At 38.9% G+C, this 18852-nt stretch overlaps 2 protein-coding genes across 2 annotated transcripts in view; both read right to left on the bottom strand.

Moving 5' to 3' along the window:
• Positions 1 to 4080: 4080 nt before the first annotated feature.
• Positions 4081 to 5748, bottom strand: LOC107087396 (tripartite motif-containing protein 16-like). Its single transcript, XM_015378965.1, has one exon. It carries the CDS (start codon positions 5746 to 5748, stop codon positions 4081 to 4083), a length of 1668 nt encoding a protein of 555 aa, XP_015234451.1.
• An 8201-nt stretch (positions 5749 to 13949) lies between these two features.
• The window catches only part of LOC107087420 (tripartite motif-containing protein 16-like), a 27064-nt gene continuing 22161 nt past the window's right edge, over positions 13950 to 18852 (bottom strand). The window contains exon 3 of the mRNA XM_015378990.1: positions 13950 to 15164. Within this exon, the coding sequence (XP_015234476.1) occupies positions 13950 to 15164 (1215 nt within the window). The remainder of the gene's footprint in view (positions 15165 to 18852) is intronic.

The following is an 18852-nucleotide window of genomic DNA, read 5'->3' as shown; positions in this document are numbered from 1 at the left end:
GCTGTGTGCTAACTTTAGATCTCTCCTCTATTGGTTCAAAGATTATTACTTCAGTTTTGTTTTTATTCAGTTGAAGAAAATTATGGCACATCCAGTATTCCCAAATTAGTTGGACAAACCTAAAAAAAAAAAGCTCCTATGTATGGTTCCATGCTTCTCAGTGTTGGGACAGATCTCCATCTAGTGGTACAGAGAAGAATTTTATTCAGATCCAGGTTAGATACATTCAGAAGACCACAAGCTTTGCATCTGTAATTAATGGTGTGTTTAATATTTTCACACTGAGCTTAAAAGTATGAGGACATTTGATATTTATTTTTCTTAAATGTGACAACTGCAGATTGTACAGTACAGTAATTTAACTTTTTTCAGATTACTGTATATCACTTTATATTAGCTGACAGCACTACTAATTCAACCCACAGCTGATGATTTAAGAGTTGTTTTTTTATCTAAATGATGCTGGTTGAAGGGACTCACATCATGTCAGCTCCTGGTCCTCCATTGTGTCCATGGCCACATCAGAAGTCCAAAGTCATGCTTTGACTAGGCTTAAAACTTAGCATTTTCTGGAGATGAGGGGATAAATTATGGCAAGCTTTCTTTAATTGGTTGAGTTTTGTTTCTTCTTCTCTGTAAGGAGACTTTTGGTTTTATGAAACAGAAGCCAAATAAATATATATTGTTATTATAACCTTGTGGGAGTCAAAAAACGATTTTCAGCCTTTTAAGATGACCTTGAAGAGAATATCCTGTTTCAAGACAACACAAAAAGGTATGACGACATGCAGCTCTCTCCCAACAAACCAGCTAGTAAGCTGATAACATAAATAGTAACTTACAATGCTGTGAATGAGATTAAACGCTACTGCAACCACTATTGAGCATTTTTCCTTTGGATAAACTTTAAATGCACAAGTGCATTCTCACAAACAACTACAGATGCTTGGCTCCAGGTACTCAGAGATTCACTTCCACACAGAAAGCCCACATTCTTATCTTCCGGTAACACAGAATACTTTTCAAATTAAATAATACTACATATACTTCAGCGATAGTATCTAGGTGTTACTTTATTTTATATCTCATACCATGTCTGTTGGTTGTGCTGTTCTTTTTACATCTCTTTGCAGGTGATAAAGGAGACTTAAAATGTTTTATCGTTATATCCCTTTTATCTCCTCTTTCATTAATCTTTTCTCCTTTATTTCTGTTTTTCCTTTCCTGTTGTACTTACATTGCAGTGTCCATATAATACGTAAAACTCCCTGCATAATTATAATATAGCTATTTATATGCATAAATCAAGCGGAACACTGTGGCGATAGCCGTACTGCTCCACTTGTGAAAGTAAAATCTGTTGGGCTTTTTTTTTTTTTTTACATCAAAACAATTATTTTTATCGCCACATTGCCAGACAGGACACTGTTAAAAAATAAAATAAAATGCTTCTGCAACAAGAAAACACAGAAATTTGGCTGTGCCTCGCTTTCTGAGAATTCAAAGAGTTAAATCAAACCTTGAAGATGTTAGGAATCCAGTTTGTTTCCTTGTATTTATACCCTCTTTGTTGTTATTTGTATGCTGATAACAGTGCGGCTCATTTTTAATATTTTAAGTATTTCAAATTGTCTGACCTCAGGAACTGTCCATCGGAAATCAAAGGCTGTACAACACTTACAAACAAAACAGAGACTTCTACTATTTCACTTGATGGGGGAAAAAAACTCATCAGGTACCATCTTGTTTCTATAGCTCCTACTGTAAAAATGATCTGAAACCTGGGTGTCATCTTTGACAGTTTGCCTTCTGACAACCATAGCAAGATGTTAGTTTGCACCAATTTTTATCACTTAAGTAACGTCTTTGTGTGACAGACTGAACTTGAGATGGTTGATCATCTTTTTTTATTTCCTGGTAAGATAATTGTAATAGTTTTTTTACTTCCTGAAAGAAAAAAAATCTTGGCTCACATTCAGTTAGTGCAGAATGATGCATTGATATTTGACTGACTGTAAATCATAGTTAAGTTACATCTTGGACTGTTGCCAGTCCATCACAGGGCAGCAGTTAGAAACAAAGGACACAAAAAAATGCTGGCAAACAGATTTATTCTCAGTAGCTTCTTGTTTCTCTAAGCAGCTGGAGTTATGGTTACACTATAAACTTGAACAGTGACTGTGTTAAAGGTTAAACAGACCTGCTGGTATCATTCGCCGCTTAAATGGTCATAAACTCTAGTCCTTGATGGCTGGTGTCTTTTTAGATGCTTCTCTTCTGCAACACACTTTACTCCAAAATGCATAAGCAGAAAAACTGAAAAGCAATTACAGCTAGCTAAAATCTATTGAACAGAGCTATAAATAGGAAACCATGACAACCATTTGTTTACTCCACGGTAAGGGAACCCATGCAATGAGTTGGATTTGCTTATTTTGTTCTTTACTAAAAGAGAAAAGTCAACATTTTGTATCGCAGATTTTATTTTTCAAAACATTTCATTTAGAAACTACACAAAAACAATTAAGATTTGTCTATATATGTCTAAAAAACAATTCTTTGTTTCAGTTTAATGCTTAAACAGGCCAAAGTAGGACTTAAAGAACACATTACATTTAATTCTATCGGGTTTATAGAATTACATACATGAACAAATGCTGCATAGATTATAGAGTTATCTCAATATTATTATTTTTTTTCGCCAAAGATTCATCTTTAACATTGAAGGCAAATGTATCATTTAGGAATCATTAAAAAAAATCAGATTAATATCAACTTTTTTTACAAAATCAGATTGTTTGATTCAGAATCTTAGCTTTTAAATAAGCTTCAGTAAATTCACAATCAAACACTTCAAAAAGCATCACCAATCTCACTATATACAGAGTTAAAAATCAATGTTCACATTTATTTTCATATAAACTATCATTTACAGATTGTCTTTACATTTTTCACTTACACAGAATTTACAAACCCTTCTTATCATATAAATGTTAGCATCAAGTGAAAGTTTACTAAAGGTTATAGGAAACATTAAATCACATGCAAAGCTGACCAATGTGTATCTATTAAGAAAGAAATGCTGCATTAGTTAAAAGTGAAGGACTAGACCAGGAGTCCGGTCTTCAACTGCAACTTTTAGACGGCTTCAACACACCTGAGTCTAATGTGAGCTGATCTCGTAGAGTTAGTAACGTATTTTAATCATTTGATGATTAAATGTAAGGAAAAGAACACATCTAAAAGTCCTTTCCCAGCATTTGAGCTTGAGAAAACCGGTCAAGAACTTCTTCTTTTGGGATTTGGACCCAGATTGCTGATATAAGGAAATAAAAATCAAAGCCTTTAAATGCATGATATGAAAACTATAGTGCTGCATTTTTGCAAAACAAAAAAAATGATCATATATTTTCTTATAACTACAGAAAATCAGATTTTTAGATAACCAAACACCAAAAGAAATGTATTGCTATGTTATTATACACCAGGTTTGTTTTCAGATGTTTTCACATACAGTCTCAGAGTTGCTTTGCACACTAAAGTTGTAAACATTAACAACATAAACAGTTTACAGTCATAATCATAACATAATAAACATTCATCATTACAACTTTCGGTTAGGGAATATGGAATATTCCAGTCAGAAGGAAATAAAATGATTAACTTGATCTTGCGTTTCGTCTCATAAAAGACTCTACAGGTGGTTTAATATTAAGGACAGAGTTACACTTTGGACGTTCAGATAATATCTCATTGTTCAGCTTAACTTGCTATAAGGATGTTTTAGTGGACGTAATGTTTTTTAGAACAGAGTAATTGTGGATGAAAACTCAGAGATAAAGTTAGCTCATCTGTTCTGCACATATCTGAGAAAGCAATACATACTTGATTATTTTAAATGAAAAAAAAATTCTCCTAAGCAATGAAAGCCTCATAAAGAGAAAGGGGCAGCATCCAAATAAACCCTACAATGACAAAGAAGCTCCATAAAAACAGCTGATCTATGAGCAGAAAAGAACAACAATGAAGGAAACTACGGAAACTGGAGCTAAAACTAACTGGAACTCAGATCAGTTCTGACTATTTCAGTTTAAGAACTTCAGCAGAGTCATCAACATAGAAAAGCCAAATCCCAGCATACAAAGGGTCAGTGAATGTGGTGAGGACTCTATGGAGGAGAGTCATGGTTTCAGAGACGCTGTAGAAAGACAGAACACCTGCTCTGTGATCCAGATACACTCCTATTCTGGAGGAAACCCGACCTGATACTGGAGTTTCAACTCTGTTGTGATAAAATGTGCAGCTGTCAGCTCTGCAGTCAAATGACCATGATTTCTCATTGAATCCAAACTCACATTCATCTGACCATCCTGATCTGCTGATATTCTTGTATGAAACTGCAACAACAACACCTTTTCCTTTCCATTCCACCTCCCAGTAGCAGCGTCCAGTCAGACTCTCTCTACTGAGGACCTGATTATATTCCATGAATCTGTCTGGATGATTAGGATAAGACTGCTTTTGTTTCATCCTTGTTACTTTTCTGTTACCCTCAGACAATAACAGTTTCTTGTTTGCTGTGTTTGGATCCAGAGTGATTTTTTTGGAATATTTTAGGAATCCAGCTCTGGTCTTTGGTTCTGGTTCTGACAGTAAGACATTCACTTCATTGACCGCTTGTGAGATGTTTGTCTCTGTTTCTCTCAGGATGTCCTGCAGTTTGTCTCTGAGTTCTGACACAGCTGCTGTCACATCCTCAAAGTATCTCAGAGTACGAATATTGATGCTGGATGAGTGTGTAGACTCACTGAGTGCTGACAGTGAGGGGTAGTTCTGGAGAAACTGGGTGTGATCCTCTGTGATTGAGAGCTTCTCCAGCTCAGCATCTTTCCTCTTCAGCTCAGTGATCTCCTCCTCCAGCTTCTTCTGAAGCTCTTTGACTCGACTCACTTCAGTTTCCTGCTGGGATCTGATCTGCTGAGTCACATCAAAGCTTCTTTTCTGGATCTGATGGATCAGATCAGTGAAGATCTTCTCATTGTCCTCCATTGCTTTATCAGCAGAGCCATTGATGGCCTCCACCTCCTGTTGAAGCAGCTTCACATCTTTCTCCTGGTCCTGGATTCTCTGCTGGATTTGTTGTCGTCTCTCCTGGAGCTCCTTCTGCTTCTCAGTCCTTTCTGCTGCAGCTGGGACTGTTTCATGCTCTTTATGTTCCTCCATTGAGCAGAGATAACAGATACACTGCTGATCAGTACGACAGAAGATCTTCATCACCTCATCGTGATGGGAGCAGATGTTCTCCTGGAGCTTCTTAGAGGGGTCCACCAGCTGGTGCTTCTTCAGTCCAGGGACATCATAGTGAGGCTGGAGGTGATTTTTACAATAAGAAACTAAACAGACCAGACAGGACTTGACAGCTTTCATCTTCCTCCCAGTGCAGGCATCACAGGCCACATCTTCAGGTCCAGCATAGCAGTGATCAGCTGGAGCAGCTTGGAGTCTAGTCTTCTTCAGATCCTCAACTAAAGCGGCTAATGTGACGTTTTTCTCTAAGGTAGGCTTTCGAACGAAGGTCTTCCTACACTGAGGGCAGCTGCAGCTTCTCTGCTTATCTTCTCCTTTCCAAACGTCTTTGATGCAGGTCATGCAGTAGCTGTGTCCACAGGGAATAGTCACGGGATCCCTCAGTAGATCCAAACAGATGGAACAGGAGAGTTTCTCCACCTGAGCTCCTCTCTGAGCCATTTTACCTCTTAGTGACAGTAAGATCCTGCCTTTGAGGTTTAAATAGTTTGAACTTCCTCTTTAAGTCAGACTTTGAGCTCTTCCAGTAATACCCTGCCTGCCCCGTGATATCTAAAAGGTTGAGTGGGCAATAACCATCACCCTAAACAAAGTGGAGCTTACGGTGTGTTAAAACAGGGAGAATAAATGATCATATCAGATCAGCCAACCAGACAAGGAACTAAAGTCATAGTTTAATTCACTTCTCTGCCACTTCTCTACTGCTACCTAACCATTACTCTATTCGGACAGTGTCTTGCCAAGAATCAAGATGTAAATCTAAATGAGAAAACATTTCATTTAAACTACTAGGTGTCATGATCTTATTTAAAGCTCGGACCCACATGAAGTGAAACCAATTCAGAGAGACACAGATGAAAAGTTTAACAGGTTTTATTGAGGAGGTTAAGCACGGCGCTGTGTTGCTCTTAACTCTGCTCAGCCTTAACTGGAAGGTGAGGGGAAGACAGACTATTAGTTCAGGCTCAGTGGGAAATTTCATTCGTTGATTTGAAGAAGAGCAACTTGTTGTTGACTCACGTTTCCAGAGTAGTGAAGGATCTTTGACTCCAATCTGTGTGCTGTTTTCCAGAGTTTGTCTGATTGGGTGGAGGGCGGAACAGGGTTTACCTAGAACTCTGACGGTGTAGGAGAACGGAGATACTGATTGCCACTCAGATTTCCTACTGTACTTGAACGGGTCGTAGTGAAGATGATTCCTTTGCTCAGAGAGTAATTTCAACGTCCTCTCAAGGAGACTGGATCCAAACCTCTTGTTTGAATCCCTCGCTCAGTTTAAGGTTCAGTTGATCCCTCCTGGGAGTGGAGGTCCGAAAGGTCCAGTTTGCAGGATGACTTCCTGCCGAGAGGCAAAGACAAAAAACAAAGTTAAAACTCAGGTTGACAAGAACTCAGTCTTACTCAGCAAAAACTCAGCTTGGCTAGAGTACCAAAAACTGGCAAACAGGCAAACACTCTGGTGTCGAGGTAGTGGCAACCAGCAGCTTAAGAGCACTCCGTTAACGAGGTAACCGTCAGCAGGTGTGTGAGGAGGCGGACCGGAACCAGGCGCCTCCTGTTTGTGGAAGGGAGACAGGCACAAAAACAAACACACAGACTGGAGCGCTGAGACTAGGACTGTAATTGAGTGAAAAAATAAAAATAAATAAATGTGGTTAAATGATAAAATCTCTCTCCTTAAAAGGCTTTTAAATGTTTGTATTAATTTGTGATGATGAAAATAATGGTTTATATTGTCTTACAGAGACTTTGCTTCATGTAGAAGTGGAATTACACTAGAATTAATTTGTAAACTCAGCCCCAGCAATCCCCATCACCCTCTATGGCTCTACAATCAATCATCTCACAGGACCCAAAGTGGGAGCTGGACATCAACTCTCTCACCAAGTACGCCGAGCAGAGGATGGACTTCCTGTGGCAGCTGAATAAATTCAACCTACCAAGGTCAATAATGGTGCAGTTCTACTCCTCCATCCTTGAGTCCATCCTCACCTACTCCATCATCTGGTATGGTGGTGCCACCGCCAAGGACAAGAGCAGACCGCAGCGTGTCATACGGTCTGCAGAGAAGGTGATTGGCTGTAATCTTCAATCTCTCCAGGAACTGTACGCCTCCAGGACTCTGAGGCTCTCAGGGAAGATTGTGGCTGATTCCTCTTACCCCAGCGACAAACTATTTCAGTCACTTCTCTCTCTGGTAGGAGGCTGTTTGTGCTGTCCTCTGAAGGGAGTAGTAAACACCGTTGTAGGCCAAGTAGCCAAGGCACATCTTCTCTGCAGGAAAAGCTGGGTCGTCTTCACTAGGAGGATTAATGACGGGACCCCACACGGTCACACCCCCAAAAAACTTTTGGTTATAATTATTTTGGACACTTATTTTGGACCACCCAACTACCTCACTGACCGTCTTCAGTACGTGCGGCTGCACGGCTGCCAGTCAGAGGTGGCACTCTGCAGCACCGGGGCCCCCCAGGGCACTGTCCTGTCTCCTTTTCTTTTCACCCTCTACACCTCGGACTTCACCTACAACACGGACAGCTGCCACGTCCAGAAGTTGTCCGATGACTCGGCCATTGTGGGCTGTGTGTCTGAGGGGAACGAGCTGGAATACCAGTCGGCCATCATGGAATTTGTGGACTGGTGTGAGAGAAACCATCTGTCTGAACACCAGTAAGACCAAGGAGATGGTGATCGACTTCAGGAGAAGACCATCACCCCACCCCCCCGTGAACATCCAGGGACAGGACATAGAAACTGTGGAGAGCTTCAAATACCTGGGTGTTCACGTCAACAATAAACTGGACTGGACTCATAACACTGACGCTCTGTATAAAAAGGGCCAGAGCCGCCTCCACCCCCTGAGGAGGCTGATGGCCTTTGAAGTCAGCAGGCCCCTCCTTAAAAGCTTCTATGACTCTGTGGTGGCCTCAGCCCTCCTCTACGCTGTCATCTGCTGTGCCCCTGGCAGCTCAGAGCGGGACAGAAAGAGACTGAATAAGCTGGTGAGAAAGGCCACTTCTGTCCTGGGCTGCCCTCTGGACTCGGTGGAGGAAGTGGCTGAGAGGAGGATGCTGTCCAAACTCACATCCATCATGGACAACACCTCTCATCCCCTGCACCAGACTGTAGAGGAGCTGAGCAGCTCCTTTAGTCAGAGACTTAGACACCCTGTCTGTAAGAAGGAGCGCTACCGCAGGTCATTCATTCCTGCTGCCACCAGACTCTGCACTACTGCACTATAACCACAATAACTGCTGTAAAAACCACTGTGCAGCTACATTATAGTTTTTTTATTTGACTGTGCAATATTCTTTCAATATGCTGAATGTGCAATAGATGTGTATAGAATTAGTCATACCACTACCTCACTGTTGTTCCTTACCTACTACACTTTAACGTTAAAGTAAATCCACCTGCATATAAACCATCCGGATTGTACATATGTCACCTCAAACCTCTGTGCTACTACCTTGTATTTTTTTTTTTAAATCTTTTTTTTATTTCTTATTTTTATTTTATTTTGTTTTCCATTGTGTGCAATACATGTACACTTGCACCTTAATCCTTATTTATCTTGATATACTGTATATACCTGGATATACTGTATATACATATACAGTATTGTTTATTCTTCTTAATGCAACTTTTTCCTCCTTGTTTGCACCTTCTTCTGTAACTACTATGCCAACATGTGACAAGTGAATTTCTCCACTGTGAGATCAATAAAGCTCATCTAATCTAATCTAATCTTAACACCCAGTTTTACTTCTGTTTCATCTTTAGGCCCTTAGTCTCAATTTTCAGATCACTTTCAGATCTCTTATTTAATTTAGTATTAAATGCTGATAAAGTAATTATTGGGTGAGATTTTAACATATTTATGCCAACATTAAAGTTGAAGGCTTAAATACCGCCTTTAGTGCTATCTTAGACTTGATTGGCTTTGTTTTAAGTTTGCATACTCCCACGCATTCTCATCTCTGCACTTTGGACCTTGTGCTGAGATATGACAGTGATTGTGAAGAACTAACAGTACTTCCTTACAATCCTGCCCTATCTTACTATTCTTAATGACCTATAAATGTAATTTAACAGAATTTTCCTCCCCAAATGATGGTATCTCTTTTGCAAGTTGCTATCAGATAATGCAGTAACAAACAAAATCTGTTCTCCTATTGATTATTTCCTGTATTACAGGAAAGAATAGCAGAGGGCACTCAATCCCCTTCACAAACTGATGATTTTGTTGATGTGATTACTTCTTCACTGGACATCGTATTATACAATACAACACCCACCACCCGAAAAAGAAGGAATGCATTTAAAGGAAGCTGGCTCCAACTTTTTGATTCAGAGCTATGCACTTTGAAGCATTATGATAGGAAACTGAAGGGAAAATGTTACTCTACACTTTTAGAGGAAAACAAAAATAATCTCAGATTTCTCTTTAATCGACTTGCCAAAGTTACAGAAAGATGTTGGTGTTCAAAATAGGAATTCTTGAAAACTGCTCAAAATAATATAACCTTCAAGAAGGCAACAGAAAAGGAAGATCCTTGTTCAACAGACCGGACAACTTCAGATACAAGCAAGTGTTCTTATTCAGTGCGTCTCATTGATGCATTAATAAATAAATAATCCAGCAGGAAGATGAATATGATGTGGTCAAAATGATTTCACAGTATATTATTCCAGCCCTGCTATCCAACAGGCACAGAGCTGTAGACACTGAAACACCTGTTCACCACGCAGTGCATTGTTCCAAGTTTGTTTTGCTAAATTTAAGTAAATAATGAGGTAAAAACATAAATGGGGTCAATCAGCACATTCTCGGGTATGGTGGCTGCAGCACCTAGATGTGAGGAGCTAAAGGAGATCATGTAGTTTGTGGATATTTAGGCTGCATTTCTAGCATCCACTGCTAATTGTAAAAGAAAATGTAGTGTAATAAAGCATCTCATCACCTGCTGAGTGCAGCAGTAGGTAGCACTGCTGCCTTGCAGCAAGAAGGTTCTGGGTTTGATTCTTAGCCTAGGTTCTTTCTGCATGGAGTTAGCATGTTCTCCCTGAGCATGCATGGATTCTCTCTGGGTACTCTGGCTTCCTCCCACAGTCCAAAAACATGACTATTAGGTTAATTGGTTTCTCTAAACTGTCCTTAGGTGTGTCCTCAAAATGTCAACCAAAACTTGACACTGTCGAAGCTTTGAAGCAAAGGCCCACTCTGTAGAACAGATAGGCCTGCAAGTTATTGGTACATTTTGTTAGATTCATTTGTATTTTGTCTCCTTTTTCTTGCATAAGAACAAACCAGTGTGTCTCTTTAAATAGGTGTTTATTTGGTCAAAGAATCTTTGCATTCAATACTATAATATACTTATTATTTAAGCCAGTTTAACTTACAGAGTTTGCCTTGCAAACGAAGGGCTCCAGCACCGGCTTACAATGTTGTTGTGCCCTTGAGCAATGCCTAATGTTGTTGGTCAGAGGGCATCTGTAGTGCAGCCGTTGGTCACTGAGACCCATGATAGAGACCAGTGCAGCTTGCCATCAGTGTGTGAATGAATGGATGAATGAATGAATAAATGTAGTGAAAAGTGCTTTGGTTAAGTCTTCTGACTTGAAAAAGTGCCATATAAGTAAAGGTCATTTACCAAATCATTCATATCAATGATAATTTAATCATTATAAGTAAAATAGTGTGGATAATTACTTTGTATAGAACTGAAACAAAATAGAAAAAAAGGAGCATCTCTTGTCTTTTTGTTATACAATAATGATTTGACTTTAATGTTGTGCAAATATGTCAAGATATAAAAAAAAGTAAAAAGTTAGATAAAGTTCTAGTTGGTAAAAGTAGTATTTTCAATCTTGGTAATAGTAGGAACCATGCAGTTGAATCTACTTGGTGACATTAAACTCAACATTCTGCGCTCCTTTCCGGGAAGACTTCACACCCATCTTAGGTTATTTGTGTTACACTGACATTGCTAGGATCACTGCTTGACCAGCTATGAGTTAGTTTGGTCATGCGTACTCATTGATGACATACAGATCTGAGCTTCCTTATACCTGGGGAAGGGAGCCAAAAGGTGTGACAGCTGTAAATGATTTTCTTCTACCCTTCTTTTCTGCACACAAGCCCGGTAAGATAAATAGCAGAGAGGAACCAGCGTCGGTAACTTGCAACTATTTTTCTTTCATTATTTGATCGTCTTTAAATGTTAACATTTTCAGTCATTCATAGCCCTGGGTTATGTATCTGTGTGCACTTAAATTAAATTTGAAAAAAGGAGCTTGAATATAAGTGGAAACCTTTATTTATAAATTGATATTTCCAACCAGTTTTTTTCTTTAGAAAAAGCACACTTAGGGCTTCTCTTCATGGGGTTTTTACATGCAGAGCAGATCTTCAAAGAAGCACAAATGATTTGCATTTTCAGTTCAGTGCATGTAAACCTTTTTTTGTTTTTTTTGGTTAATGACCTCTGGTCTGAAAAACACATGTGGTTGGCCTTGCAGCTGCTTGTCTGCTCAGTGCTGCAGGTTGCTGCTGTTTTTCTGCATTTGTACCTTTTTTCTCTGCAGGTGTAGAAAAGATCTGCTCCTCTAAGATCAGGGATTTCAAAGTGGTTCCAGAAAAGGCCGTGTGGCTGCAGGTTTTCTTTCCAACCAAGCAATAGCACACCAGACTCCAGTTATCTCAGGTGAATCCAATCTGAACATGATGAATTGATGATGAATGGAGTCTTGTGTGCTATTTTTTGATTGGAAAGATAACCTGCAGCCCTACGGCCCTTTCTGGAACCACTTTGAAATCCCTGATCTAAGAGAAGCAGATCTTTTCTACACCACCAGAGAAAAAAAGGTACAAATGCAGAAAAACAGCAGCAACCTGCAGCACTGAGCAGACAAGCAGCTGCAAGGCCAACCACATGCGCTTTCAGACCAGAGGTTATTAACCAAAAAAAGGTTTACATGCACTGAACTGAAAATGCAAATCATTTGTGCTTCTTTGATCTGCTCTGCATATAAAAACACATTTTTCTTTTGTTTAAAGACACCCCTGACTTCACTGATTTCCACCAAAATCTACTTTTTTCCCATTGACTTTTGTTGCCACCTACTGGACAGATTTAGTTTAATTTAGTTTTTAAAAAGGTTACATTTTTAAGACACTGCTAAAGGTTTAAAACCTCCTTTATTTAATTTCAAATAAGAGTATTTTCTATCTGTGCCTGACTGAAACCAGAGCTATATTTCGAAAAAGTGTAAAAAGTTTGAACGGTATCAAAAATATACTATAAAAAGACACATATATGCTAATACTTGTTGCTCTAAAATGTGTTCTTCCTGTTAAAAATTAAGTGTTCAAAATGTAAATAATATATATTATGATAGAGTGTTTTGCTCCATTAATGCAAAAATGGCTTAAAAACATCCAGTAGAACATTATTCTTAGAAAGTTAGCAGCGGCTGTGCAGCGGTTAAACCAGCAACCCATGCACAGGCTTTGGTCCTCAACACAGCCGGCCGCTCACAGGTTTGAGGCCTGGTGACCTTCGACGCATTTCTTCCCCCTTTCTATAATCATATTTCCTGTCTGCCAACTTTCAAAAATAAACACTAATCATTAAAATTATACTGTTAATTAATTAATGATTAATAATTATGTATATATATATATATATAAAAGAAAAGTGTCTAGGACTTTATTTTCCCTAAACTCTACAGACTTCCAGACAGTAGCTAGTGTTCACTGTTTCTACCTTTTCTTCTATGTCATGAAGTAAATCATTTTCTTTTGTAAAGTATAAATGGATGTCAATCAGGTGCTTTTGAGAACATGAACCATGAGACTTATGCTGATATCTGAAGTAAAAATGTAATAAATTGCTCACTGAAATCCTGGACCTTTGATTCCAAGTAGGTTCCTCTCAGCTTAAATATTCCAAGAATGCAAACTGAGTTAAAGGAAATGCTTAATGAAAATTTCTTTAATGTCTGCATACAAAAGAGGGGAAAATAATACACTCAGAGGAAAAGAAACCACAAATATATATAATATGTATTTGTGTTTATTCAGTTTAATGTTCCAGATGTTAAAATATTAAATGAAAGTCCAATAGAATAGCATAGAAGAGGGAAGGAGAGGCAACACTTGTATTTTTAAATTTTTTCTGTCAAATGTGAACTCCATATTTATTTGTATTTTGCTTAATTTTAATTTAATTCAACTTAAAACTTTTTGTTGCTTAATTTTTACTTAATTTAACTTTTTTGCCCTGTAAGCTGATGGTAACCTTAATTTCCGGAGGGAGTCTTCCCAAGGGATCAATAAAGTTCCGTCTAAGTCTGTTAAAGCAATGAATGCAAAGGTAGTTTCTTTAGGTAAACAAACCCCCCCCTGAACAGACAGAACCTCAATAGCTGAACAGAAACAGGACGGGGCAGCACCAAACCTCCAACACCAGCAAAACAACTAACAAGAACTTAAGTAGCTCCATAAAGACAGCTAATCTCTGAGCAGCAAAGAAATGACACAATTAGCTCTAAGCTACAATAATAAAGAAGAAAAAGCCAAATAACCAAACTAAAAGAAGATAAACATGTTAACCAACTGGACCTTAGAAAAATCCAGATTATTTCAGTTTAATAAACTCAACAGAGGATCCGTCATAAAGCCTAACCCCAGCATATAGAGGCTGAGTGAATGTGGTCTGGACTCTATGGAGGAGAGTCATGGTTTCAGAGACGCTGTAGAAAGACAGAATACCTGCTCTGTGATCCAGATACACTCCTATTCTGGAGGAAACTGGACCTGATACTGGAGTATGGATGTTGTTGTAGGAAAACGTGTAACCGTTAGTGTAACTGTATAATGACCAAGATTTGTCGTTTCCCCCAAACAAACATTCATCTAATCTTCCTTCTTTACTGATGTTTCCATATGAAGCTGCTACAGCATCAACTCCCCCTTCTCCTCTCCACTCCACCTCCCAGTAGCAGCGTCCAGTCAGACTCTCTCTGCTCAGGACCTGTTTATAATCAGTGAATCTGTCAGGATGATCAGCATAAGGCTGTGGCTCATCAGTTATTTCTACTTTCCTGTTTCCCTCAGATAATAACAGAAATCTGTTTGCTGTGTTCGGATCCAGGGTGATTTCTTGTGAATATTTGACAAACTCAGCTCTGGTCATTGGTTCTGACAGTAAAACATCCACTTCAGCGATCAACTCTGAGATGTTTGTCCATGTGTCTCTCAGGATGTCCTGTATTTTCTCTCTGAGCTCTGACACAGCTGCTGTCACATCCTCAAAGTATCTCAGAGGACGAATATTGATGCTGGATGAGTGTGTAGACTCACTGAGTGCTGACAGTGAGGGGTAGTTCTGGAGAAACTGGGTGTGATCCTCTGTGATTGAGAGCTTCTCCAGCTCAGCATCTTTTCTCTTCAGCTCAGTGATCTCCTGTTCCAGCTTCTTCTGAAGCTCTTTGACTCGACTCACTTCAGTTTCCTGCTGGGATCTGATCTGCTGCTTCACATCAGAGCTTCTTTTCAGGATGAGACGGATCAGATCAGTGAAGATCTTCTCATTGTCCTCCACTGCTTTATCAGCAGAGCCATTGATGGCCTCCACCTCCTGTTGAAGCAGCTTCACATCTTTCTCCTGGTCCTGGATTCTCTGCTGGATTTGTTGTCGTCTCTCCTGGAGCTCCTTCTGCTTCTCAGTCCTTTCTGCTGCAGCTGGGACTGTTTCATGGCCTTTATGTTCATCCATTAAGCAGAGATAACAGATACACTGCTGATCAGTACGACAGAAGATCTTCATCACCTCATCATGACGAGAGCAGATGTTCTCCTGGAGATTCTTAGAGGGGTCCACCAGATTGTGATTCTCTAATGGTGGAGTATAATAGTGAGGCTGGAGGTGATTCTGACAGTATGAAGCCAAACAGACCAGACAGGATTTAACAGCTTTCCCTTTTCTCCCAGTGCAGACATCACAGGCCACATCTTCAGGTCCAGCATAGCAGTGATCAGCTGCAGCTTGGAGTCCAATGTTCTTCAGATCCTCCACCAACTCTGCCAACATGATGTTTTTCTCTAGGACAGGCCTTGGTGTGAACATTTTCCTGCACTGAGGGCAGCTGTAGATCCTCCTCTCATCTTCTCCGTCCCAGTGATCTTTAATGCAGTCCATACAGTAGCTGTGTCCACAGGGAATAGTCACTGGATCCCTAAGTAGATCCAAACAGATCGAACAGGAGAATTTATCTTGATCCAGAGCCATTTTACTTCCCGGTTACCGGTTAGAAATCCAACTTACACAACACTGCAGCTAACGTCTTTAATCACACCCACAGCTGAACTGATTTCAGGGCGAGGCGACAATTAAATATCTTACAGGTGGAGCAAGTTACGAAGAGAAATATTCTAAATCGGACAGTATAAAAACAAAAAGTTTTATTTTTATTTCTTTAGATTAACGGTGGCTCTGTATAATGAACTGATGTTGGCTGCGATTTCAGAAGTGATTTAAACTTTATGTTAATTTCTTTGATTCTCTTTTCTGAATTGAATTGAAAGCATATTTTTTTGTATATCTTGGCTGCTTTTTAAAGGTTATCTGATATGACATGTGTCCCTTATCGCTGCTGTATAACTACAGATAATAGAGTTAATTCATTTCTACTGTAAAGCATAAGTATTTAAATTCTTTTGTTTTCTTTAGAATAAAATTTCCTCCTTGACAGCTGTGTTGCTGCAACTTTCTGCACAAGCCCAGACATGTAGTGAAAGAGAAGGGTGTTCCTTAATTTGTAAAAGGTTATGCAAAATCAATACCTACCTGGAATCAGAGAGGAGTTTTATAAGTGACACTTCGAGAGTTCTTCATCAGGAAAAAAACGCATCTATGTAGCAGCTTGCAAGGTAGCATTAATGAAAATAAAATAACCAGCAGACTCTAAAGTCAACAGTGAAACCACAAATATGTATTAGTGATTTTGTAAATAAGTCCTTTGTCACCAGGTCTTTGAAGCGCCTGTGTAAACCAACCCTGGCTCCTGAATTGGGGCAGAGAACCAGAGAACCAGACGTTAGCAGAGTTACAGTTTCTCTGACCCAAGTGGTGTTTCACTATTTGACTTCTGTGCAAGCCATGGATTGTCCATGATGATCACCATGCTCACCATAAGAATGTCAATGTTGACACCAGGACACCAGGAGGTCGATGATCTACTTTGTAGTTTTATCTATTGACCTTCGGCGGCATGTTTTGGACACTAGGGCGAAGAGAGGGGTGAAACTGTCCACTGATCAGCACCTGGTGTTGTCTTGAATATGCTCGATCATACAGACTTGTTAAAAGTTTTCTAAGGAAACCCAACAGATCCTAGCTGAGTATGTGGCAACAAAAAATATTTACTTGTATTGTGTCTTTGACTCTACGTCAATCCTTCACACCGAGCATGCATGCAACGTGGGGAGAAAAAAACACCTCAGTGTGACAGGAAGAAACCTGTAGCAGAGATCAGTGTGAGCTGCCTTCTGCCAAGGCTGACTGGGAGTTCAAGGAGACAGAAGCAGACATACAAATGAAACATGGAAGCATTGACTAATAATTACTTTGTATGTTAGAAAAGGTAAAAGTAAACTAGCTCTTCAGGTTGGCTATGCCAAGGAAAGACACAGTTAAGCAGATTAGCTATCAGCCAGTTTTATGTCAAAATAATAAAAGAGAGCCCGTAGTCTAGGAGAGAAACAGGACTAAGCTCTGAAAAACAGGCAGAAATCCATCATCTATAATAGAATGTGTTGATGGCGGTAATACAGCAGATATTTCTCTTCAGGATGGTGTCTTAGCCAAACACTACCAGACCAGACAAGGATATGACCGGAAAAAGCAGAGAGAACATAAGGTTTGGGGTTTGACTGACAAATACTGAAGAACTGGAGAATTGAAGTAGAAGAAGTGGTGCCTATGTCCTCTGGCAGCCTGCGCCTATAGCAGCATAACTATAAGAATAGCACAGGAATCTTCACACAGCGTTCAGGATTTATATTCAGTGCGTTCAAATGATTTGTGAATTCAAACAAAACATTAATGAGCAACTCAAAACTACTGCACTGCACACTGTAAGCATAAATAAATCAGGAGCAGGGATCTGCAGTCATTTTTGCCCTTAGTCCAGCTTAAATAACGTCATCTAGACCCACTAGTGTTAAATAACCTTTTGAAAAACCCATAGATATGATTCTATTGAATTCTACTTCATTCTGTAGATTTGAGTTCCACAAAAATGGCTCTCTTACGTTGAGTTTTGCTGCCACCTGGTGGACAAATGTTAGGATACAGCCGAAATCTTTTAACTTTTAATCAGTATAAAAAAAAATGTTTTCCCCAAACAGTTAACTGTATGTTTGGTCAGACTCATATGTAGAAAAGCCATCCTTTTTAAACTTGTCAAGTTGGAAAAAGTTGCAAACGTATCACTGCACAAAATAGCTTCTTTTTCCCTCACTATGCTAATAGTATTTCTGACCCAACATAACCACATTTTCAACCAATTAAACTTGAAAAAACTATTAAACAATAACGTTTATGTTCCTTTATTAAAATGCTGCTAATATTTTCAATGCAATTATTTATTCTTCTCTTTAGTCATGGCTGATCTCCACTCATTGCACATATTAGAACTAATGAAATATCATGTAATACTGTTCTGTATATAAGCATAAAATGAACTGTCTGCAGGACAAATCTGTTTTACAGGACATTGATTTAGATCAAGTGTCAAGTTCCTGCCTATTATTTCCTGGAAGATCTCTGGATGTTGTCCCCTGATTGCTGATCTGCAGGTATCTGTGCTGCTGCATGAGTGCAGCTGCAGGGTGTAGAACCTCCAGAACATTCGCTTCAGGAATCTCTCCTTTAGAAGCATCCAGCTCCAGATCCTCCCTAAACTCTACACACTTCCAAACAACAGCTACAATTAACCGCTGAATAATATCCTTTATTTTCTCTTGTAAAGTGTGTGATATGGAAATTTGTGATACTTATATTGTAAATAAGAATGGTTGATAAATGGATATATCTGAACTAGAAATGTGATAAACAATTCCCCCAAATATTTGAACCTCTGAGATTAAACAATTTTTCTGATATTAAAAACTAAGAAAACCAACTGTGTTGAAACAAAATAAATAAGACGCCTTACAGGAAAACAACTGACAAATATATGATCTTTATTTGCTTTTGTTATTCTGGTAAGTGATACTGCAGATTAAATGAAATGAATTTGATCTGATTATTAACTGATTGATGATCATAGTCATAGATTCCATCAGCTTATCTCTACAACATTTGGACTGATAACATAGTAAATGTAATTTAGCTAAATAATATTCCTCAAAAGCAGTGCTGGCCTACATGGCTGAACAAAAAAAAGAAGTGTAAATTTACAGTCATATGTTTATATTACTATATATATATATATATATATATATATATATATATATATATATATATATATATATAT

The sequence above is a fragment of the Cyprinodon variegatus genome, unplaced genomic scaffold, assembly GCF_000732505.1.
Source record: "Cyprinodon variegatus isolate N-32 unplaced genomic scaffold, C_variegatus-1.0 Scaffold183, whole genome shotgun sequence".
Lineage (NCBI taxonomy): Eukaryota > Metazoa > Chordata > Actinopteri > Cyprinodontiformes > Cyprinodontidae > Cyprinodon > Cyprinodon variegatus.
This window is presented reverse-complemented; position numbering and strand designations above follow the sequence as displayed.